The 20,201-nt window shown below is 40.1% G+C and overlaps 1 protein-coding gene across 3 annotated transcripts in view; it reads left to right on the plus strand.

Moving 5' to 3' along the window:
- The window catches only part of dpysl4 (dihydropyrimidinase like 4), a 76,871-nt gene extending 59,765 nt beyond the window's left edge, over positions 1-17,106 (plus strand). For all 3 annotated transcript variants that reach the window (XM_051922985.1, XM_028795322.2, XM_028795321.2), the window contains exons 10-14: positions 1,401-1,542; positions 2,688-2,858; positions 9,101-9,280; positions 12,695-12,866; positions 15,734-17,106. In XM_051922985.1, coding sequence (XP_051778945.1) covers positions 1,401-1,542; positions 2,688-2,858; positions 9,101-9,280; positions 12,695-12,866; positions 15,734-15,825 — 757 coding nt within the window. In that variant the 3' untranslated portion in view covers positions 15,826-17,106. The remainder of the gene's footprint in view (positions 1-1,400; positions 1,543-2,687; positions 2,859-9,100; positions 9,281-12,694; positions 12,867-15,733) is intronic.
- The last annotated feature ends 3,095 nt before the right edge of the window (positions 17,107-20,201 follow it).

Consider the following 20,201-nt stretch of genomic DNA (forward strand, 5'->3'; position numbering starts at 1 on the left):
GACTTATGCCTTTATTCCAGCAACTTACAACATCTGAGGTACAATTTGTTACATTACTTTTGTTTTTTGCAGCACAGGCAGGTGAAGTGACTTCCTCAGGGTCACACAGTGGTGTCAGTACCAGGATTTGAACTGACAAGCTCCGGGTTTGCTGAAATATTACTGAAGAAAGAAAAAAAACGAAAACGGGCAAATGGGGCTATGCATACAAATGTCCATCCATCCATTATCCAACCCGCTATATCCTAAATACAGGAGCCAATCCCTGCCAACACAGGGCACAAGGCAGGAAACAAACCCCGGGCAAGGTGCCAGCCCACCGCAGGGCGCACACACCCACACACACCCACACACCACGGACAATTTAGAATCGCCAATGCACCTAACCTGCATGTCTTTGGACTGTGGGAGGAAACCGGAGTACCCGGAGGAAACCCAGACAGACACGGGGAGAACATTCAAACTCCACGCAGGGAAGCAAACCCGGGTCTCCTAACTGGCACCTTTCACTGCGCCACCATGCCGCCCGCATACAAACTTAAAAGGTTTAAATAAAACAGAAATATATACCTTTATTTTTACTTCCTTAACTTGTGGAGGGTGTATCCTGTAGCAAAGCCCTAAGTTTCTTCATGAAAGCCCCTTTCAGTCAATAAGCCTTAAAAACAGGTGTAAAGCTAAACTTGCAGCACCGCTATTCAATTACACTTGCCTAACGCCTCTCCTAAGGGGACATACTGTGGGATCTGGGCATCGGTCAAAGCACCAATCACAGGCCCGATTAGAAAGCGGGAAGCTGTGATTTGTCGTCTCCCTCCCATGTAACAATCACAGCCCGTGTTACAACGCACTATGTATGTGTGTGTATATGTATATATGTGTATGTGTGTGTGTATGTATGTGTGTATATATGTTGATATGTGTGTGTGTATGTATGTATATATATATGTGTGGATGTGTATATGTATATATATGTATATGTAGATATGTGTATATGTAGATATGTATATGTATATACCGTATATGTTTACATAACCTCTTTAACACACTACTTCTCCGCTGCGAAGCGTGAGTATTTTGCTAGTCTATTCAACATAACTGATGTCAGTAAAACACAGTTCATAAAGCTGACTGCTTCTAATTCATGAAAAATGGAATAAATTAATAGGGCACATCTTGAGAGGTTGGAGATAAAGAACTCAAATAAAATATCAGAGAATGATTTTTCAAAAATTTCGTAACTACCACTGCAGATCTTTATTTCATGACAAGTGCACCCTCCATTAAAGAGGTTTAAGTTTTTAGGTGAAGTTTCTGGGTCACTGAAAGCAAAATAAGTTTTGTTATTTTTAATTTAATTGAATAATTGAGAAACTTGTTCTTTTGTTTGTTTTGAATAGTGGAGATTTGCAAGTTACTGGCAGTGCTCATTGCACCTTTACAACAGCGCAGAAAGCTGTCGGCAAAGACAACTTCACACTAATTCCGGAAGGAGTCAATGGAGTTGAAGAACGGATGTCAATAATTTGGGACAAGTCTGTGGTATGTTATTACGAGCGCAACAGAGGCTTTGATTTGTTTGTTTTTTTAATTCTTGAATACAACAGTAGAATAGAGTGGTCAGTGGGGTGTAGAGACAGAGTCACAGAATCAGAGGCATCGCTCTTCTTGTTGTCACAACTCTCTTGATATTCTGGCCCAGGTACTTTTCGCATGGAGTGTCTTCGTGAATGGTCATCTCATCCTGTTTGTTCTCTTGTGTTTCATAGTCATAATTTTTATGTGGCATTGAATCAGCTGTTGTAAATATGCAAGAGGACGTGTACTAATATGGAGACTGTGGACCAACTATGTCATATGAAAATAATATTCAGTTACACTGGTAAACTGAACAGTGCTTGAGCAGATAAATAAGAATTTATACTTTGTTCATGTTCTCTTTAAATGCTCATGTGATCACTCAGCTACTGTTGGCATATAAGTAGAGAGGGCAAGGTGGTATTGAAATTTTGTCATTTGTTCAGTAGCCTCTTGTAATCAAAGAGATAACTGAAAATAGTAGAAATTTTACAGTTTCTTTAAAAACTAAGATTAAAATCCTGCAGTGCCAGATTGTGCCCCTTAATTTCACATGCACTGGACCCCCGCCCACAATGGCACTCGTCTACTGCAATCTTCGGTAGTTCAGCCCTTTGCATTGGTGGTAACCCCAAGTCCTGTCTCATCAGTGAAGTCGGGGCATTAGGACTCTCTGGGCTCTGGAAATTCTAATTTACAGTTCCTTCTTCCTCTGCTTTTAAGAATTTCTCTTCTTGATATCTGTTGTGCTTAGTTATTCCTATTCGGGTTAGGCTGGGACGTTGTTGGAGTGGGAGGGGAGTGGACGCAAATAGGGGTTTCTTTTGTCGTATTTTATAATCGTTCTTTTTAACTATTGATTAGTGTTTATGATTTTTCTGTTGTTTGCTGTTTCTTGTTGTTGTCATCCATTTTCATAAATATCTGATCACAAAAAATAAAACGGATCCAAAATAGAAATGCTGTAGTAACTTCAGTTGCTGAAGTTCCCCTTAGCCATTATTCAGCTATTCACTTCTGATGCTCTCTGAGATTTTTTGTTTCAGGAAAGTTACTTATTATGATAAACGTTAGAAATTCTGTTTCACAAAATATTATTCTGTTTTTAGGCAACAGGAAAAATGGATGAGAATGAATTTGTTGCAGTAACCAGTACAAACGCTGCTAAAATCTTCAACTTTTATCCACGAAAAGGAAGGGTTGCTGTTGGCTGTGATGCTGATCTTGTCATCTGGAACCCAAAGGGCACAAAGATCATCTCTGCCAAATCTCATATCTCGGTAACTGATCTCTCTTTTTGTTCACTTGGACTTCCCAGGGAACAGTGGATGTTGGAGGGCAGTTCTTAGCAAAGGCTTTGTGGAAGATTAAATGAATAATATGTACAACGTTTGAGAAAATTAAAATACTCAGTACAGAGTGTTCATTTATGGCAGTCCTGAAGAACAATACAGCTATGTTACAGAATTAAGATCAGCTTGGGGCACCAACATGGTGGTAATTATTATTGTCTCGTAGAGTCCCTGTAAAAAGGCAGCATTGCATGGAATAATCGAATGTCGTTCTGCTTTAGAGGCCATCCTGTACTTATTTATTGGCTTGAGCTGTTGCAGTGCCATAATCTTGGATTTGTTGTTTAGCGTTACTAACACTCCTCACATGGACATCACTTATCAGCATTAACTTATGGCTCTTGCATTCTTTTAAGAACGACTGAATCACTTTCCAATGTGACTGTAGCAATGATTGCAAGGTCTGGCCTTTTTTATCTAAAATCTTTCAGCAGTTGTGAATATTTGGTTTAAAAATGATAAGGAGTAAGGAATTGAACAGAGCTTGGAGTTATAGAGGAAAGAGCTTTACAAAAGCAATGCTAACGCAAGGGTTTATGCCTGAAGAAGGGGCCTGAGTTACCTTGAAAGCTTGCATATTGTAATCGTTTGAGTTAGCCAATAAAAGCAGTGGCGTAGCTAAGGGCGGGTGGAGGGGGCGGCCCACCCTGGGCAGCATTATTGACCAAAAGGCTCAGTACAACTCATGTGTTTTAGCAGCAGGGTTCGGAAAAATATCACTCATGAATGAAACAAGTAAAATTCTCTGATTTTTATCCACAAATGCTTCAAAAATAATTTTCAGACTGTCCTTCTCTGACGGCATCAGACACAGCAGTTGAAATTTATGAGGCAATAGCAAAAATAAAAATAAGGATTACACCGATAATAATTTCTAGGAAGATAAACAGCAAATTTACAATTTATAATTTTGTTTCGTTATCAATCTGAATGCGTTCTTGCTCTGCGCAGGAAACATCCCCACCTATCACTTGTACACTACACCATGTAATTATATTAAACTAATAATTAGTACTATATTCTTGTCTAGTTGATGCTTGTAAATAAATTATATGTGAAAAATTATTGCTGTTTCTCTATATATGAATAAATCTATGCAAAATGTATCTTAATTTTTCTCTATACGTCATTTTGATTTTCCATTTAAATTGGTTACCATATTCAGATATGTTGGAGGGCATCGCCCTGCCCCGAGTGGCACGAACTCGAGCCACGCCACTGAATAAAAGGCGCCATTTTGCTTGACTTCTCATTACATTCACAATGGCTAACACAGTAAAACACCCTAGTACTTCAGAAAATGAGAAAACAAACAAAAAAATTTTTTAAAAGTTTGGAGATAAAATGAGCAAAGAGCTATTTGAACTAAAAGGGATTTGAATAAATAATATGAGATTCTGAAACATGCTTGACCCATGTGAAAGAAAATAACTAATACAAATCACCAGTGCCAGAAAACAGGTATCTCTAGTTACATATAGTGTATTTCTCAATAATACTACACATGCATGTCGAGTTTATTCTGGTAACTATTAGTCATTTGATTAATGTGTCTTAGTAGCCTCTTGCTGGCAGCCATTGTAAAACGTGAACTAGAGAACAAGCTGCTCAGTGTGTGGGCTTCATTAGGTAAGATCGGGTTTCATTAATTGAGTGGAGTTATAAGAGAAAGTAACAAAAACAATTTAACATTACTGCAGCATTACTGGAAGGTTACACTTTAGTTACCATAACGTTACTCTGGAATGTTACTGTAAAGTTAAAGTGGAAAGTTTTGTCTGTATTCCCAGCACATTATCTGGGAGTGTTCGTCAATGACCTTTTGGGATTCATTAAAGAACTTACCGTGTCTGCGCTTTTAGGGGGACCTGGCTGCAGATTTTCTGGGTTTCTTTCATCTTGCCTAAAATAAAAAGAGCAATATAATAATATAATAATGTAATACAACAGTCTATGACAGTCCAGGTTGGCTGCAGCTGCCACACTCCTTTGAACCCAGGACCGCCGATAGTCAGGTACCGAGATGAGCCACGTAAGAGATGGTGAAAAGTGCTTTGGTGCTTTAAGTATGAACTCACAGCATGCAAAACAGTGCAGTACTTCATCCATTACGTAAACAGTGAATAATTCAGGATATAATATATGCTCTCAAAAATAACAAATCTGTATATATAAAAGTCAATGTGTGTATGTATGTATATTCCAGCATCACTTCCGAACGGCTGGAGCGATTTTCATGAAACTTGGTACACATGTTTCTCATTGGTCGACTAAAAATACTGTGGGGTGAAATCAACCCTAATCTACTCCCTTCTGGGTAGGGTGGGGGCTGATCTTGTGGTCTTGTATGCATGTTATCATCCAGTTGACACTCAGAACGACCACCAGAGGGCTAACTGAAGGTGACTGCCAGCTTTCATTATGTTTGAACATCACCCCGCCCAAGTTGCTCTTGAAATTAAATAGAGTTGGCCAGTTCCGAGCGTCAACTGGATGATAACATACATACAAGACCGCAAGAGAAGCACATTAGTGAGTCTTCATTGTTTGTTAATTTATTTTTATTTTTAAAGTTGTGTTTTAATTATATTGTAGCGGTCCGGTGCTGCTAAGATTCATACCGTCGAGAAGACGGTGATTTATTTATTTTTATGGTGGAGATTCCAGGGACGCACCCAGCCTTGACCTGACCCGCACGCACTTAAAAACAGACAAAAACAAAGCAAACTGGTAATCAAACAGAAAAATAAAGAATGTAATTAAATCAAATGAAAACAACGATACCACCCCTGTTCGCCTTACGGTGATTATACATTAAATACAACAAAGCACCAACAAAACACACACAGTAAATCATGAAAAATGGCAACAGATGAAATGTAATGATGAAGATAGATAGTCCAGAGATCCGCACCTTGAATGGGAATGTAAAGATAGTCCTACCAGTAGTTCCTGAAATGGTGAAGACGGGAGGACGGGTTTAGGAGTGCTCCTTTCTTTGCAGGATGGCAATGAATACACTTACAGTCCTCATGTACACAGGCAGACCCCAACCATGAAACGATCCAACACAAAATGAATAAGTACAGGTAACCCAACAAAAGGCAGACAGAGAGACAGGAACTTGAAACACAAATTACAAAAACTTTTTTTTTCCTTTGACCCCAACAGCCTGCTGGGAGTTGCAGTTTCAAATTCAAGTAGCCCCGCTAGATGTTTTTCTCAAACAATTAAAATAAATACTGTATTTTCCTCCCAGGCAACACTGGGTATTTCAGCTAGTATGTTCATAAAATGAGGGTAAAATCACTAGCAGGATCCTTCCTTTTAAATCCACAAGCCTCCGTGCTTCCCTCTAAAGACTGTATCTCTGCCACTCACCTGAACATGTCTTCTCAGCTGGCAGAGACGCCCATTGACAGTCATTCTTAAAAACCCAGCTCGGGACCCCTCCACCAACCCAGGCATTCAGTGGGGTGCCGCACAGAGCCTGACTCTGCTCTAACTGTGCCATCACTAGGTGTCCACGGGACCCTTAGGAGCCTTCAGGATCAGCCCTGCTCCTTCATAAATGCTCAGCAGAGCAAGATCCACCACTTGGAGCGCCGGAGCCTCACTCCCCTTAGGGTTACTTTCCCTAGCCACCTGCCTCCATTCCTCATCAGCACCCTGCCCTTCTCCTTCTCTTTTACTTTCCTTTTCACTTTAACCTCCATTCTTCTCATGTCTCCTTCTGCTCTTCTCTTGATTTTGCCCCTCTGTTTTCTGCCTAGGACCCCCTTATACTACTTTCAGATCCAGGTGCTGCAGTCACGGAAACCCAGGGTGCTAACAAGAAAATTGGCGGCCAAACACATCCATACGTGAAAATGTCCCTCATTGCCACCACAGAGCTGTCCATCCAAGCTGCTCTTGCCCTGTGCCTGAGCGCCCCTTGATTTATTCCAAACTGCACATTGCTATGGACCCTTGTCACTAAACAGTGACATTTTGTTTGTATTAAGTATTTGGCAAATTTATAAGTAACTTCAAGTGTGGATGTGACCTGATTTTCTTTTACTGTCTGTGGGGCATTTTAGAACTTCCTTTATTTTTTCTAAATTTGTGCATGAAGCAGTTTTATATAATTTACATTAACAAAACTGGCAAGTGCAAAAGAGTTCTCTGTCAGATTAGATATACAGTTTATAAGTTTAAACAATAGGTGCTGTCTATTGTTTATGACAATCGTCTTAGCTATCCATCTAGCAATACTATTGTATGTCCAATAACAACGTTATTACACTTTTACAACATACAGTTGTCCACAAATTGCAGTCTTAATATCACTTGATTAATTAAAAGCTCCCCAAATGTCAGCTCTCCCTTCTCCCCTCACTGTGTAGGATGCCTTAAATCCTTGTAGTTTTTCAGATGGCATCTCCCATCTCCATGCCATCATGGGTGCCAAGGTGCTTGATCTTATGAAATAAAGCATTTAATTAGTTCAAAAAAAATATCAAGTGAAAATTATCACAATTTTTACTTCAAAACAATATGATACTTTGAGAGTATGAGTTTGAGAATATAAATGCAACAGACTAGGATTCCCAAACTTTTCCACCCCATGTACCCCGTGGCAGTTTTTCGAATAGAAATTTCCCCCCACCCTGTTTTGTTTAGTAGTTTGATTTTATACTTCTTTCAGATACTGTTTTTAACATTTTTATTTTAAGTTCAAGCAACAGTAACAATAGCACATAAACATGCTATTTCACAAAATAGGCCTACTAAAAAAAACCACACACCACCAAATCAAACTTTTTCCCCACACAGCTCTTTCAAAAATCACCCAATTTGGTGTGAAAACCACACATCTGGCAACCCCTCTCGGGGAGCACAAACACACGGAAACAACTGTGACTTCCGACTTCCCAGCTCCGCCGTATGACGAGGGCAGCTTGTGAAAAATGAACAGCGTCCATTAAGTGAGCGAAAAGAAAAAAGAAATAAAAGGGAAAAAGAAACAAAACTACAACCTGAGAGGAAGTAGAGAAAGATATACAAAGGCTGTTATGGTGCTCTGCTATTAGACGACACTATTAAGATGAATAAAGGACACCTCTTATATTGCCAAATTAAATTAATTGAATTGTACTTGCTGAAAATGCATAGTAATGGAAAGGATAAAAGAGCTAAGAGTTGTAATTAATTCTGTAGTTACTGCAGATTGTGGTGAAAAAATTCAGGACTCATTAATATGGAAATTTCACTTTGGGCAACATACAGGACAATAAAGCCCGGTTTATACTTACTGCATATAAGTGCAGGTGTATGCGCCGAGCGACCAAAACACATTTGCGGCCCTTTCAACTAGCACGTTGATATTCTCGTAGTCAAGTAGTGGGAGTGTTTGGTCAGAGTCGCAAAGCTAAAAACGTCACGGCAGAGGATGTGAGACTCTGCTGAAGGAAGCAGTCAATGTCTGCCATCGTGTCTGCACTGCTCATTGCTAATGGTCAGCATTTGAGTTTAATTAAGGGAGTAAATTCTATGGAAAACGGTAAATAGAAAAAGAAAACAGCAAAAGAAAAAGCTTATAGCGCTATTGCAAGGAATAACTAAAAAAGCGAGATCCATTAAAAGTAAGAATGACAAGCTGATTATGCAACTGGTTAGAATAAAAATCCAGAGCCATGAGGGCCTCTAGGATATATCTGAAAACTATTGGTTTCAACAAATGGCAAATAAGGGGAATATTTAAAATTATTGCATGTATTAAATATGTTAGGAGGATGCCAGCAAAATCAACTCTTTATCAAGATCATCTTGTGGGGTTCTTCTTGTAATTTAAACTTGAAATGGTACTAATGGTGTTTTGCATGGAAGAAGATTGCGAGGGTTTACAGTGCAGTCAGATATCCAGTTACGTTTTAAATCTTAAAGATCAAGAGGTTTTTCTTTTGGTATATAATTTAGTTTCAAAAAGTATTGAGCTGTAAGTAGAATGGTCAATAAAGACATAAAGAACAATCTTTTAGTAAATCAATTGTGTAGTAGTATCATAAAGATTAAAAATTTTTTTTAAAAAAGAGTAGTTTATGACTCAAAGTTCACACTCCTCTCCAGTAATTGTCGTATTCATTTGGCAAGGCATTTGTTATACTGTCATATCCATTCTCTGTTTCTAGGTTGTCGAGTACAACATCTTCGAAGGGATGGAGTGTCGCGGAGCCCCGGTGGTTGTAATAAGTCAGGGGAAAATCGTCTTGGAGGAAGGTAACCTCCACGTAACAGAAGGGACTGGTCGTTTCATACCAAGGAAAACATTTTCTGACTATGTTTACAAAAGAATAAAAGCCAGAAATTGGGTAAGCTCTTTTTATAATTGGAAATCATTTTGAACAAAATCATCCATATTTGATATTGGTTCATATGGCAGCAAGGTCTTCAACAAACATTACAAAAGTGTAATATGCAGTTTTTTAGAAATAACATTTTCAGTATAAACATCATTTTGGATAATTTGTCTGCCATGAAAACATATACAGACTGTGACATATGATCAGAGTAACTTATGTTGTACACGTGTTTTTTAAAGAATGACTCTGGCTTGCCTTCCTGTCCTAAATTAAATTAAGCAGGTATGCAAAATAAGTGAATAGACAGACAGATCAATAGCACACAAGCAACACTATACTACCAGAAAGCAGTTCAAAGTAAAATGGATTAGTAGCTTCACTATCGCAGACACTGATGGGGACGGGCATGGTGCCAAATCACTGAAAACCGAGCTGAATGCAAACAGCCTGCTTGTAAGCAAGAAAATAAAAGCGGGCATCTAAAGAAAGGAAAGCAATCCAATTTGAAGAGTGACGAGAATCTTCTATAGCATCAAAGGACAGTTATGTGTCCTGATTACTGCCCTTTGAAATACCCAAATAGTTTTTCTCCAATTGGATAATGAATCCAGCAGGGGGTGCTATCTCCCTTGTTGGAATAAGTTCTTTTGTGATTGCAGCATGTTACATAACCTAAAACTATATAGATATGATATTAAAAGGCGATACCCCTCCCTTAGTGATACGGCAGTAAGAAATCACATTGGAGAAATAACTTAGCTTTCTTTAATGACGGTTTATGCGGCATAACAGACGAGGAAGCCAATGACAAGGCCATTACCGAACTGGGGGCCCAATGGGTAGAGTCTGCCATGGATTTTCAGGATCGGATGACGTTGTCTCCCATCTGTCCTTTGGCTTCAAAGGTGTGCCGTGTAATGTTCCAAGGCTTTATACTCTTTCTCCATGTGCAGGCCCCCACTTCGGTGAATCATGTCATTCCAAACAAGGAAAAGAAGATCCAATATCATGCTGACTCTGTCACACAAAAATAGTACAATGTACCCATTTCGCAGTTTGTCCCTTTCTTGTCTTCTAATGCTTGCCTAGCACTTCTAAATGATGAGCCCCTGTGCTAAATCTTGCCTTGAGTTAGCTGTACATGTGAGTGGATTTATAAAATATTTTTTATAGAGTACAGTGACATATTAAACTTATGTACTTATTACAGATAGCTCAAGCAATAAGGTTGTCCAGTAGCCTCACACTTTCTGTAGAATTACATTCCAGCAACAAGCTTGACTTGGAGTCGGGACAATGGACTGTCTGACGTTTTAGTCTTCTGAAAGATATCACCGAACACTTGGCGCAGCCAGCCTTCCTTTTTGTTATGTGCCGAATTATGAAAATAATTTAAATGAAGCACACGATAACATTTTTGCGTAATTTCCAGCTCTGAGTATCCCCAGGATAATTTCTTTCTCCCTCGTGTTTATTCTACTGGTAGATCATGTACAGTAATCCCTCATCTATCGCGGGGGTTACGTTCCAGACCCCCCGCGATAGGTGAAAATCCGCGAAGTAGCGACCTATATTTATTTTATTATTTATACATATTTTAAGGCTTTATAAACCTTTCCCACACTCTTATAAACACTTCCTATGCTCTTAAACACTTTCTACATTCTTAAACACCGCAGACCAACACTGCACACTGCACGCAGCGATCAGATGTCAATGTGTCTGCACTCACTTTGTGAAGGGGGGCAGCTGAACTCACGCTGAGCAGAAATGGACTTTGTGCTGCTTCTGCCAAAATGCCTGCTTGTCGCTCTACGCGTTCGGAAGGAGGATAAGGAATGGGGGTGTGTGAGGGCTGAACGCACGTTCGCTCAAACCAACCCTAACCCTCCGCGGAGGCGCACGCTCCTGCCACTTCGCATTGTCAAGGGGGTGGGGAGCTGAATGAACGCTAAGGAGAAGTGGACTTTGTGCTGCTTGTCGCTCTGCGTGTCAATAATTTAAAAGCCTGTACAATCAGGCTTTTAGGTGTACATCACCTATTTTCCTGTCTCACTGTCTTGTCTTGCGTGAAGTTAAAATGTTTTATAATAGTGAGATGTTACTCATATCCTTAGCCCGACATCCACATATCATATGTTTTAACAAAGTGTGTTTTATAAGTTTACATGTGTTTGAAGCATGTGGGATGGGTATTTTAAGGCTTAAACTATAAAAAATGTTTGTTTATATGGTCTTTCTATATCACGGATTTTCTCCTGTTGCTGATGGGTCTGGAACATAACTTCCGCGATAGGCGGGCAATCACTTGTATTTAAAAAACCCGCGAAGTCGTGAATCCGCGAAAAGTGAACCGCGAAGTAGCGAGGGAATACTGTACACGTGAATTAAATAGTCATAGGGTTTAGGGGTTACGACGTCTGCCTGAAACCATCCAGAAACCCTCTTGCTAGTTTGAGGACTGATTGTGAGATCATTGATGTTCGGTAGAATGCCTAGAGGGGGCTGGGTGGTCTCGTGGCCTTGGAACCCCTGCAGATTTTGTTTTTTTCTTCAGCCGTCTGAAGTTTTTTTTGTTTTTGCTGGCCTCCCTGGCCATCAGACCTTATTTTTATTTTATGTTAATTAGTATTGCTTAATTTTATTTTTATATTTTGTGTTTTTTCTCTTTCTTCACCCTGTAAAGCACTTTGAGCTACATCATTTGTATGAAAATGTGCTATAGAAATAATTGTTTTTGTAGTGACAGGTGGCTTGAGGCATTTATTCAGTGAATAGATAGATAGATAGATAGATAGATAGATAGATAGATAGATAGATAGATAGATAGATAGATAGATAGATAGATAGATAGATAGATAGATAGATAGATAGATAGATACTTTATTAATCCCAAGGGGAAATTCACATCATGAATACTGACATAGCGTCACTGTTTGGATGCACAAGTCCACCTGACAACATGTCTTTAGGCAAAGGAGGGAAACTCAAGAGCAAAACTATGGATGAGGGCAAGTGTTGTCCATTCCTGTCGGATTATTTTGTGACCCTGAGCAAGACAGCTGCCCTTATTAAACTCCGCCTGTCCCCAACACTGCCATATGCGCTGAAAGTCGTTAGACATTATATAAAATGGTGAGCCCATATATAGTGGATTAGTTCAGCTCCTTACATCGTGGGCTATGAGAGGCTTCCACACCCACTGAGTCGTGCAGCTCCATTACTGCCTGTACTCACACTGCTTAAATTGGCACCTATTGTGCCAGTTTGTCATCAGTGAAAAAGATAGCAAAGAGATGCCAATCATCATTAACTCACTGTTACTTTATGAAGCCCACATTTTTTGCCTTTCTTAAAAGATACTTTACTTGAGTTCACATATGAAATTATGCATCATCATAGTTTTGTTTTTCCTTTTTAAAGATGGCTGAAGTTCGAGGTGTTCCAAGAGGAATTTACGATGGTCCAGTGCATGATGTTACATCAACTACAAAAGCAGTGCCATCCACCCCTTCATCAAGAGGTTCAGTATGCCCTGGCAAAGCCCAGATGGTACCTGTTCGCAACTTGCACCAATCAGGATTCACTTTATCTGGTAGGTACGTTAGGAAATGATTGAACTAATTGCACATATTTTCTTTCTGTTTAGTAATATGAAATATTTCAATTTAAATCAATTTTTGCAATTGTGGTAATGATGAGTGTATTCAGCATTCGCATTGTCAAACATGTGCAGGTGCATGCCAAATGACAGAAACTGTAGCAGGGGCACAACAAGCTTTTTGTAGGGGGTATTGCAAGATTTGTTTTCGGGCCCATTCTGCATTAATTTAGAAAGTAAAATAGTAATGGCAGGCGAAAACTGAACGTATCAACACGGGTACTGACTTGTCATAAACACTGGAGGTGCAAAAAATGATAGGCGACAATACAGACAACAATTCAACATTGAAAACAATAATCATCTTCTTAAATAATACGCTAACGTGGCTGTCCAGGATTTTAAATCACCTGTAGCTCACAAACCGTTTGAACTATTGACCTGAAATTTGGTACACATATACTACGTGACGTCTACTATCTGCTTTTGTGGTGATGATTGACCTCCAAGGTTATTCCTCTTTTTATTTTATTTTATTGTAGAATCAACTCTTGGCAGCGGCCAGCAGGGTGGCCGTGCAGTGCATGCATACGGGCGCCGTTCTCATCCCTACCGCTTTCACCGTCACTTCCCCTACCTCTTCACATCTTAAATCATTCGTGAGGCAGATTGAAGACTTAAGTGCCAGCTTAAGTGAAAAATTAAAGAAAACGTACTAAGTAATTGCAACACAAACACTGGCTTAATCTGTTTTAACGTGAAAAGATGCCGACGAAAGAAGAGAAGAAGTGGGCCGCTAGGGTGGAGAAAAGAAGAGCTGCTCAGAAAGCAACAAGAGCATCAACCTCTGAGCAAACGAATGATAAACATACAGAGAAAGAGGATGAAACCTAGGAATGCTCAAGTCAATAACGTGCAGTGCGCCGTTGCTGGTAATTAGAATAATAATCAAACTGGCATTGCATAGAGTAGGATACCCCAACACAGTAAAATGATCATAATTGATCAATATGGCAACACGACTACAACTCTAGGCTTTGAATGCATTGCTAAAGGCTGATTTAATTCAAACTGTAAGCGTCTGTTAAACGGAGCTGTGTTACAAGTTATACCAACACTCTACAAAGTATTGTTCTGTCTTATTCACCCCCAAATGAATCCTCCCAGATACAGTGTGATTACAGGGGCAGTTTGCACAAAGACGCAGGGTCTTTTATACTGATGTTAGTGTCTGGATAACCATATATATGTGGATATGCCACATAGCTGTAGTTTTGTTTTGTTTTAGCTTTTTGTCTTTATTTTGAGAGGCCAACAATCTGAAATGAATTAATATCAGAATCGGTGTGATATAAATAAAACATGGGCAGTTTTCACATTTTCAGAACATTCAGTGAATGAGTTTCATCAGTTGATAATATGCTGCTTGTCCTCCTCTCTAAAATCACTCTAACTGTTAATCAAAATACTTTGCTAATAGTTCAGAGATGACCACAGATCATCATAAAGGAAAAATGGCATAATATGCTGTATTTCCCAAAAGAATGCCATGAAGTTGAAATTACAATTTGCCTAACTACACATATAACAAAAAGACACATAGCTAAGATTTATTAAGAAAGCACTCCAAAAAATGGATGGATAATGTTGTTTATCTTCAATAATAAATATGCTTAATGGACCTTGAGTATTCTAGGGGTACCAAGGCCAGATTTGTGTAACTATAAAGACCATGGAGAATTGAGTAAAACCGGATTCTGAGGCCGAGATTAACCTACGCCAACAACAACAACATTTATTTATAGCACATTTTCATACAAATGGCGTAGCTCAAAGTACTGTACATGAAGAAAGAAAAGTTGATATGAAACAAAAATAAGATTCAGCAATAATAAATAACAAAGAGTAAAGTGAGGTCCGATGCCCAAGAGGAGAGAAAAAAACAAAATCTGCAGGGGTTCCAAGGCCATGAGACCACCCAGCCCCCTCTAGGCATTCTACCTCACATAAATGACCTCAATCAGTCCTCATGGTATTCAGGGTTCACATGGAAGAACTTGATGATGACGGTCATGCAGACTTCGAGCTTTCAATCCATCAATGTAGGGACATCACGGTGCTTTGATCAGGTGGTGGTGGTGGTGCAGATCGCCACCACAGAAAACCGGAAAAAGAACAGCAGAGAAAGTAGGGGTTAGTACAAATTGTGGAGCCACCATGAATGAGAATGATAATTCAGTGCATATACAGCTTAACAGGAATACACTAAAATGAAGTTATGAGAAAGCCATTTTAAAATAATGTGCAGTTTTTTAAAGTGCTCCACTGTATTAGCCTGGCGAATTCCTACTGGCAGGCTATTCCAGATCTTAGGTGCATAACAGCAGAAGGCCGCCTCACCACTTCTTTTAAGTTTAGCTCTTGGAATTCTAAGCAGACACTCATTTGAAGATCTAAGATTACGATTTGGAGTTTAAGGTGTCAGACATTCCGATATATAAGATGGAGCGAGATTATTTAAGGCTTTGTAAACCATAAGCAGTATTTTAAAGTCAATTCTAAATGACACAGGTAACCAGTGTAGTGACATCAGAACTTTTTTCTTTTCCTACTTAAGATTCTGCACTCGTTGCAATCGATGGATGTCATTTTTGAGTAGTCCTGAGAGGAGTGCGTTACAGTAATCTAGCCGACTGAAAACAAAAGCGTGAATTAATTTCTCAGTATCTTGCAAGGTTATAAGAGATCTAACTTCTGCTATATTCCTTAAATGAAAAACATGCTGTCCTAGTAATCTGATTCATATGTGATTTAAAATTCCTTTCCGTTTCTTTTAATCGCCGCGCCTTCTTTGATTGCAGGTACTCAGATGGATGACCACATTCCTCGACGCACAGCCCAGCGGATTATGGCTCCTCCCGGTGGTCGCTCCAACATTAACTCCTTGTCTTGATTCTTGTCTCTGTGTTTTCATGCTCCTTGACTTCAGTTTGGTCGATAGCCCGAATTGTCAAACACTGCCAAGCGCCACATCCAGATTAAAAAAAAAGGGGAATAAAAAGGTTTTGCCAGTTCCTTTTTAATCTTACTGACTGTCAAAATGAAACCGTGGGTTGATTCCCAATGAACACATCCTTCTGTTTTCCTATACAACGAAAGTGGACATCATGCCTTAGAATTTTGACTACTGTATGAAAAGCATGCAAAAAGAGGTGTTTTCAACAATGACGGTGGAATCTTCAGAACGTGTTCTGTTCAGAGCAGTGTCAATGGTTGTGATCCTTTTCTAAATGCGTCATTTGAATGATTTTGTTTATATGCACCTGCTTACCCAGCATCAACAGAAAAGCTTGATTTTAGTTACAGTAGTAATTTCTAGCAAGCCAGGATAAAGCCAAACATGCACACTTTCTATATTTCCCCTGAGTTCAAGAACCGCCATTATTGGATTCATCCATTAGCTCGTCCTTTATTTAATTCCACTCTGCTGTTCGCTTTTTATTCCCCCGGTAGCTTTATGTGTTATTTTCAAAGCTTCTTTGTGTTTCAAAGTCTGCAAACGCTCTCCTCCCATTCCATTTATGTTGTTGTGTGTACGAGTATTCGGAGAACAAACTCGTCTACCGTGTAATGCGGCATTTGGCTGCACTGCATTATGGCGGATGAAGACTTAACCCTCCATACTGTGGACATGTTTTTTTATATATACAGTACATATATAAATAGCTATGGATAGATTTGTTTTCTATATATATTTTTATTGGTGCTATATAACCACATATTCTACACTTCTGGTATTATTAGCAGTAAGTATTGTACCCATGATGGCATGTGACATGTATAACATAACAGCATGATGACATTTGTGGACAAACGGAGAACGGGGCACACCAGACAACACACAGTTATTTATAAAAGCTCTTTTGTCTACAACTTTGATGTGATTTTTTTCCTCTTAAAGGTTTAATGTGTTCTTATACCTTTGTAAGCCTAATATTTCTACTTTGACTACATACTAATATGACTTAAAAGATAAAGTAATGTTTTGATTGGTTCTCAAAAACCTCCATCTGTACTTTTGAACTGAATGGTGAGCGACACAGTGTACTGTATTTATTGATAAAGAAAAGGAGACAAAAGCATTACAGTCTCTGGCTGTCTCTTTCTGTAGTGATTCCTTCATTCTACTTGGCACATTTTAACCTTGACGTTGAATAAATTTTGTGGAATATGATTCAGTGTGTATGGAGTAGAAATCTGTATTTATTTTGCGCACAAGCAGGTGGACGTATGCAACTAAAATTGAATTATTTAGACTGTTTATTGTGCCATGGAACAAGTGGGGAAACTCAAAAAGCGTCTGCTATGTGACCATTAGCTGAACAAACAAGATCGTAGGTGGAATTCACATTCTCCTCTCGTTTGTAAACCTCCAGGCATCCACCAGCTGGGCTGATTTGGTTTTACTACAAGAGAGGTCAAGGAGTCCAGCAGAATGGTCGTTTGGGAATGCGTGCTGCGTGATCGTATCGCATACAGATACTTTCACTGTAGTGTGAGCTTGAGACCACAAGATGGTGGCAGTGCTCTTTGAGGCTCAAACAAGCAGCCTTCACCCTGAATGTAAATGAGGTCTGCAGTCGAGAGGGCTATTGTACAAGAGAATGACGAGTGAGTCACATAAATACAATTAATGGAGACTACTTCTTCTGTGAGACACTTCACATTAAATAATAATTCATTGTCTGAGGCCTTAAACCAGGCATTCTGCTGTTTAAGTGATTTTTTCAGGAGCTTACAATCACCAGATCAAGTCAAACTTGACTGGTGCTTAGGCATAAAGTCCCTCCATTGGTATTAGTCCTCCACAATGTATTTGCTTATTCATTCACTTTCTGTATATAGAGAGTAAATCCGCTGAAAAGTACTATTAGTAGTTCAATTGGAACTTTTTATTGCGCCATTGAAGAACTTGCTCCTGCTTCAATCGGTGACAAAAACTGAAGTCAGCCAAGTTATAAATAAGCAAGTGACATTTTAGGTTGACATCTCATTAATTCGCAGAGGCCCTCTGCTGTTTACTGTACCTCACTCATCCCAGTAGGGTCGAAATGAAACTAGCGTGTCATGTGAAATGTCCTTCTGTCACACCGCCTCGTCAGCTAAACACACTAATATTTTGGGTTAAATTATAAGCAGCTGTTTGTATTTCTCAGAAGCAGATGTCCCATGTAGATCTTTGCCACTCAACTACTATGTAGATCAGTGGAGTCATTAATAAAAGGTAATTTTTAAAAGGTTTGATAAAAACTAAGATCCAGGCCTTTAATGATCTCTTGAGTACAGCGGAGAGAGTGTTGACCTTGTTGAGAGGTTTACTTACCTTGGCAGTGACATTCATGTCTCTGGTGACTCTACCTATGAAGTCAGTAGACGGTATTGGGAGAGCATGGGGGGTCATGATGTCGATGGAAAGGGGTGTGTGGCGCTCCCGATATCTATACAAAAGGACAAAGGTCCAAGTCTTTAGAGTCCTGGTGCTTCCTGTCTTGCTACATGGTTGCGAGTCATGGATGCTATCCAGTGACCTGAGACGAAGACTGGACTCCTTTGGTACTGTGTCTCTTCGGAGAATCCTTGGGTACCACTGGTTTGACTTTGTGTCGAATGAGTGGTTGCTCATGGAGTCCCAAATGAGGCACATTACCTGCATTGTGACGGAGCGTCACTTACGGCACTACGGCCATGTGGCACATTTCCCCAAGGGTGATCCGGCTCGTAAGATCCTCATTGTTGAGGACCCGAGTGGCTGGACCAGGCCAAGGGGTCGCCCACATAACACCTGGCTGCGGCAGATCGAGGGTCACTTCCGGAGGGTGGGACTGGACCGCGTGTCTGTCTGAGGGATTGCCAATCAGGATCCCGAGCTGTTTCGTCATGTGGCAGGTGAGGCAATGTGCATGTTTCCCAACCTGACCTGATCTGACCTGCGCTCCACCTAAGTTACTGGATGAAAAGAGTCTAAATGAATTTAGAAATTCATCTATTCTCCAGGGCGGCACGGTGGCGCAGTGGTAGCGCTGCTGCCTCGCAGTTAGGGGACCCGGGTTCGCTTCCCGGGTCCTTCCTGCGTGGAGTTTGCATGTTCTCCCCGTGTCTGCGTGGATTTCCTCCGGGCGCTCCGGTTTCCTCCCACAGTCCAAAGACATGCAGGTTAGGTGGATTGGTGATTCTAAATTGGCCCTAGTGTGTGCTTGGTGTGTGGGTGTGTTTGTGTGTGTCCTGCGGTGGGTTGGCACCCTGCCCGGGATTGGTTCCTGCCTTGTGCCCTGTGTTGGCTGGGATTGGCTCCAGCAGACCCCCGTGACCCTGTGTTCGGATTCAGTGGGTTGGACAATGGATGGATGGATAATCTTCACTGACATTCTTTTCACCTCCAAAACACTCTTGACATACTGTTTCTTCACAATAACCCCTGCCCCATTTCTCCTCTCATCCACACCATGATAGAACAATTTGAATCTGCCTTTGATCCACCTGGCCTTACTCCCCTTCCATTTAGTTTCTTGCTCGCACAATATATAAGCCTTTTTCAATATCAGTAGCATTAACAGTTACTTTTTCAATTTACTGTGATGACACAATCAAATCAAATTTCGGGTTAGAAAATGGATGGATAGATGTATCTATTCTCCAACATACTCAATGAAATTCAGGGTCATCCCGACTACATTGAGTACAACAACCCTGGGCAGGTCTCCAGTCCACTGAAGGACCCAGTCTGTTTTACCACATGCCATATTCTTTTGCAGAGTTTGTTTCAAATACTGTCTCTGCTAGAGTGACACGCTGATGCCCATTCTTCTTTTGTTTTTTCCTTCTGCTTTTCCATCCCCTATTTCAAAGAAGGACATCTTGGGTTGATTCCCAGCTGAGTGTGGGTGTAAGAGTTGTCACTATGATGCACTGTCTTCCCCATTTGATTCCTGCTTTGTGCCCAGAAGGCAGCAGGCCCATGACCCTGAAAAAGATGAAGCGTATTTAACACTGTTATGTTTACCCTTTAGAGAGAAATTTGCAGAACTGCATTAGCAGAGATGGTATTGTTTGGTAAGGCGTGAAATTAGGTAGAATCCACCAAGTTCTGACAGGAAAAACACTTTTGTGAATACCCAGGTCTTTCTTTACTGTAGAGTTCTGTGCTAAGACAACAGTTTTGAGTAATTTCTTTGCTTTCTTTTCAAAGAGATGGTTAATTAGATCTCTTGGTAAGCATGCCTGCAAGTGCTCATTAGACGTACGCTGCTTCAGGTTATTCTTCCATTCAGG

The sequence above is a fragment of the Erpetoichthys calabaricus genome, chromosome 2 (genome assembly GCF_900747795.2).
Source record: "Erpetoichthys calabaricus chromosome 2, fErpCal1.3, whole genome shotgun sequence".
Lineage (NCBI taxonomy): Eukaryota > Metazoa > Chordata > Cladistia > Polypteriformes > Polypteridae > Erpetoichthys > Erpetoichthys calabaricus.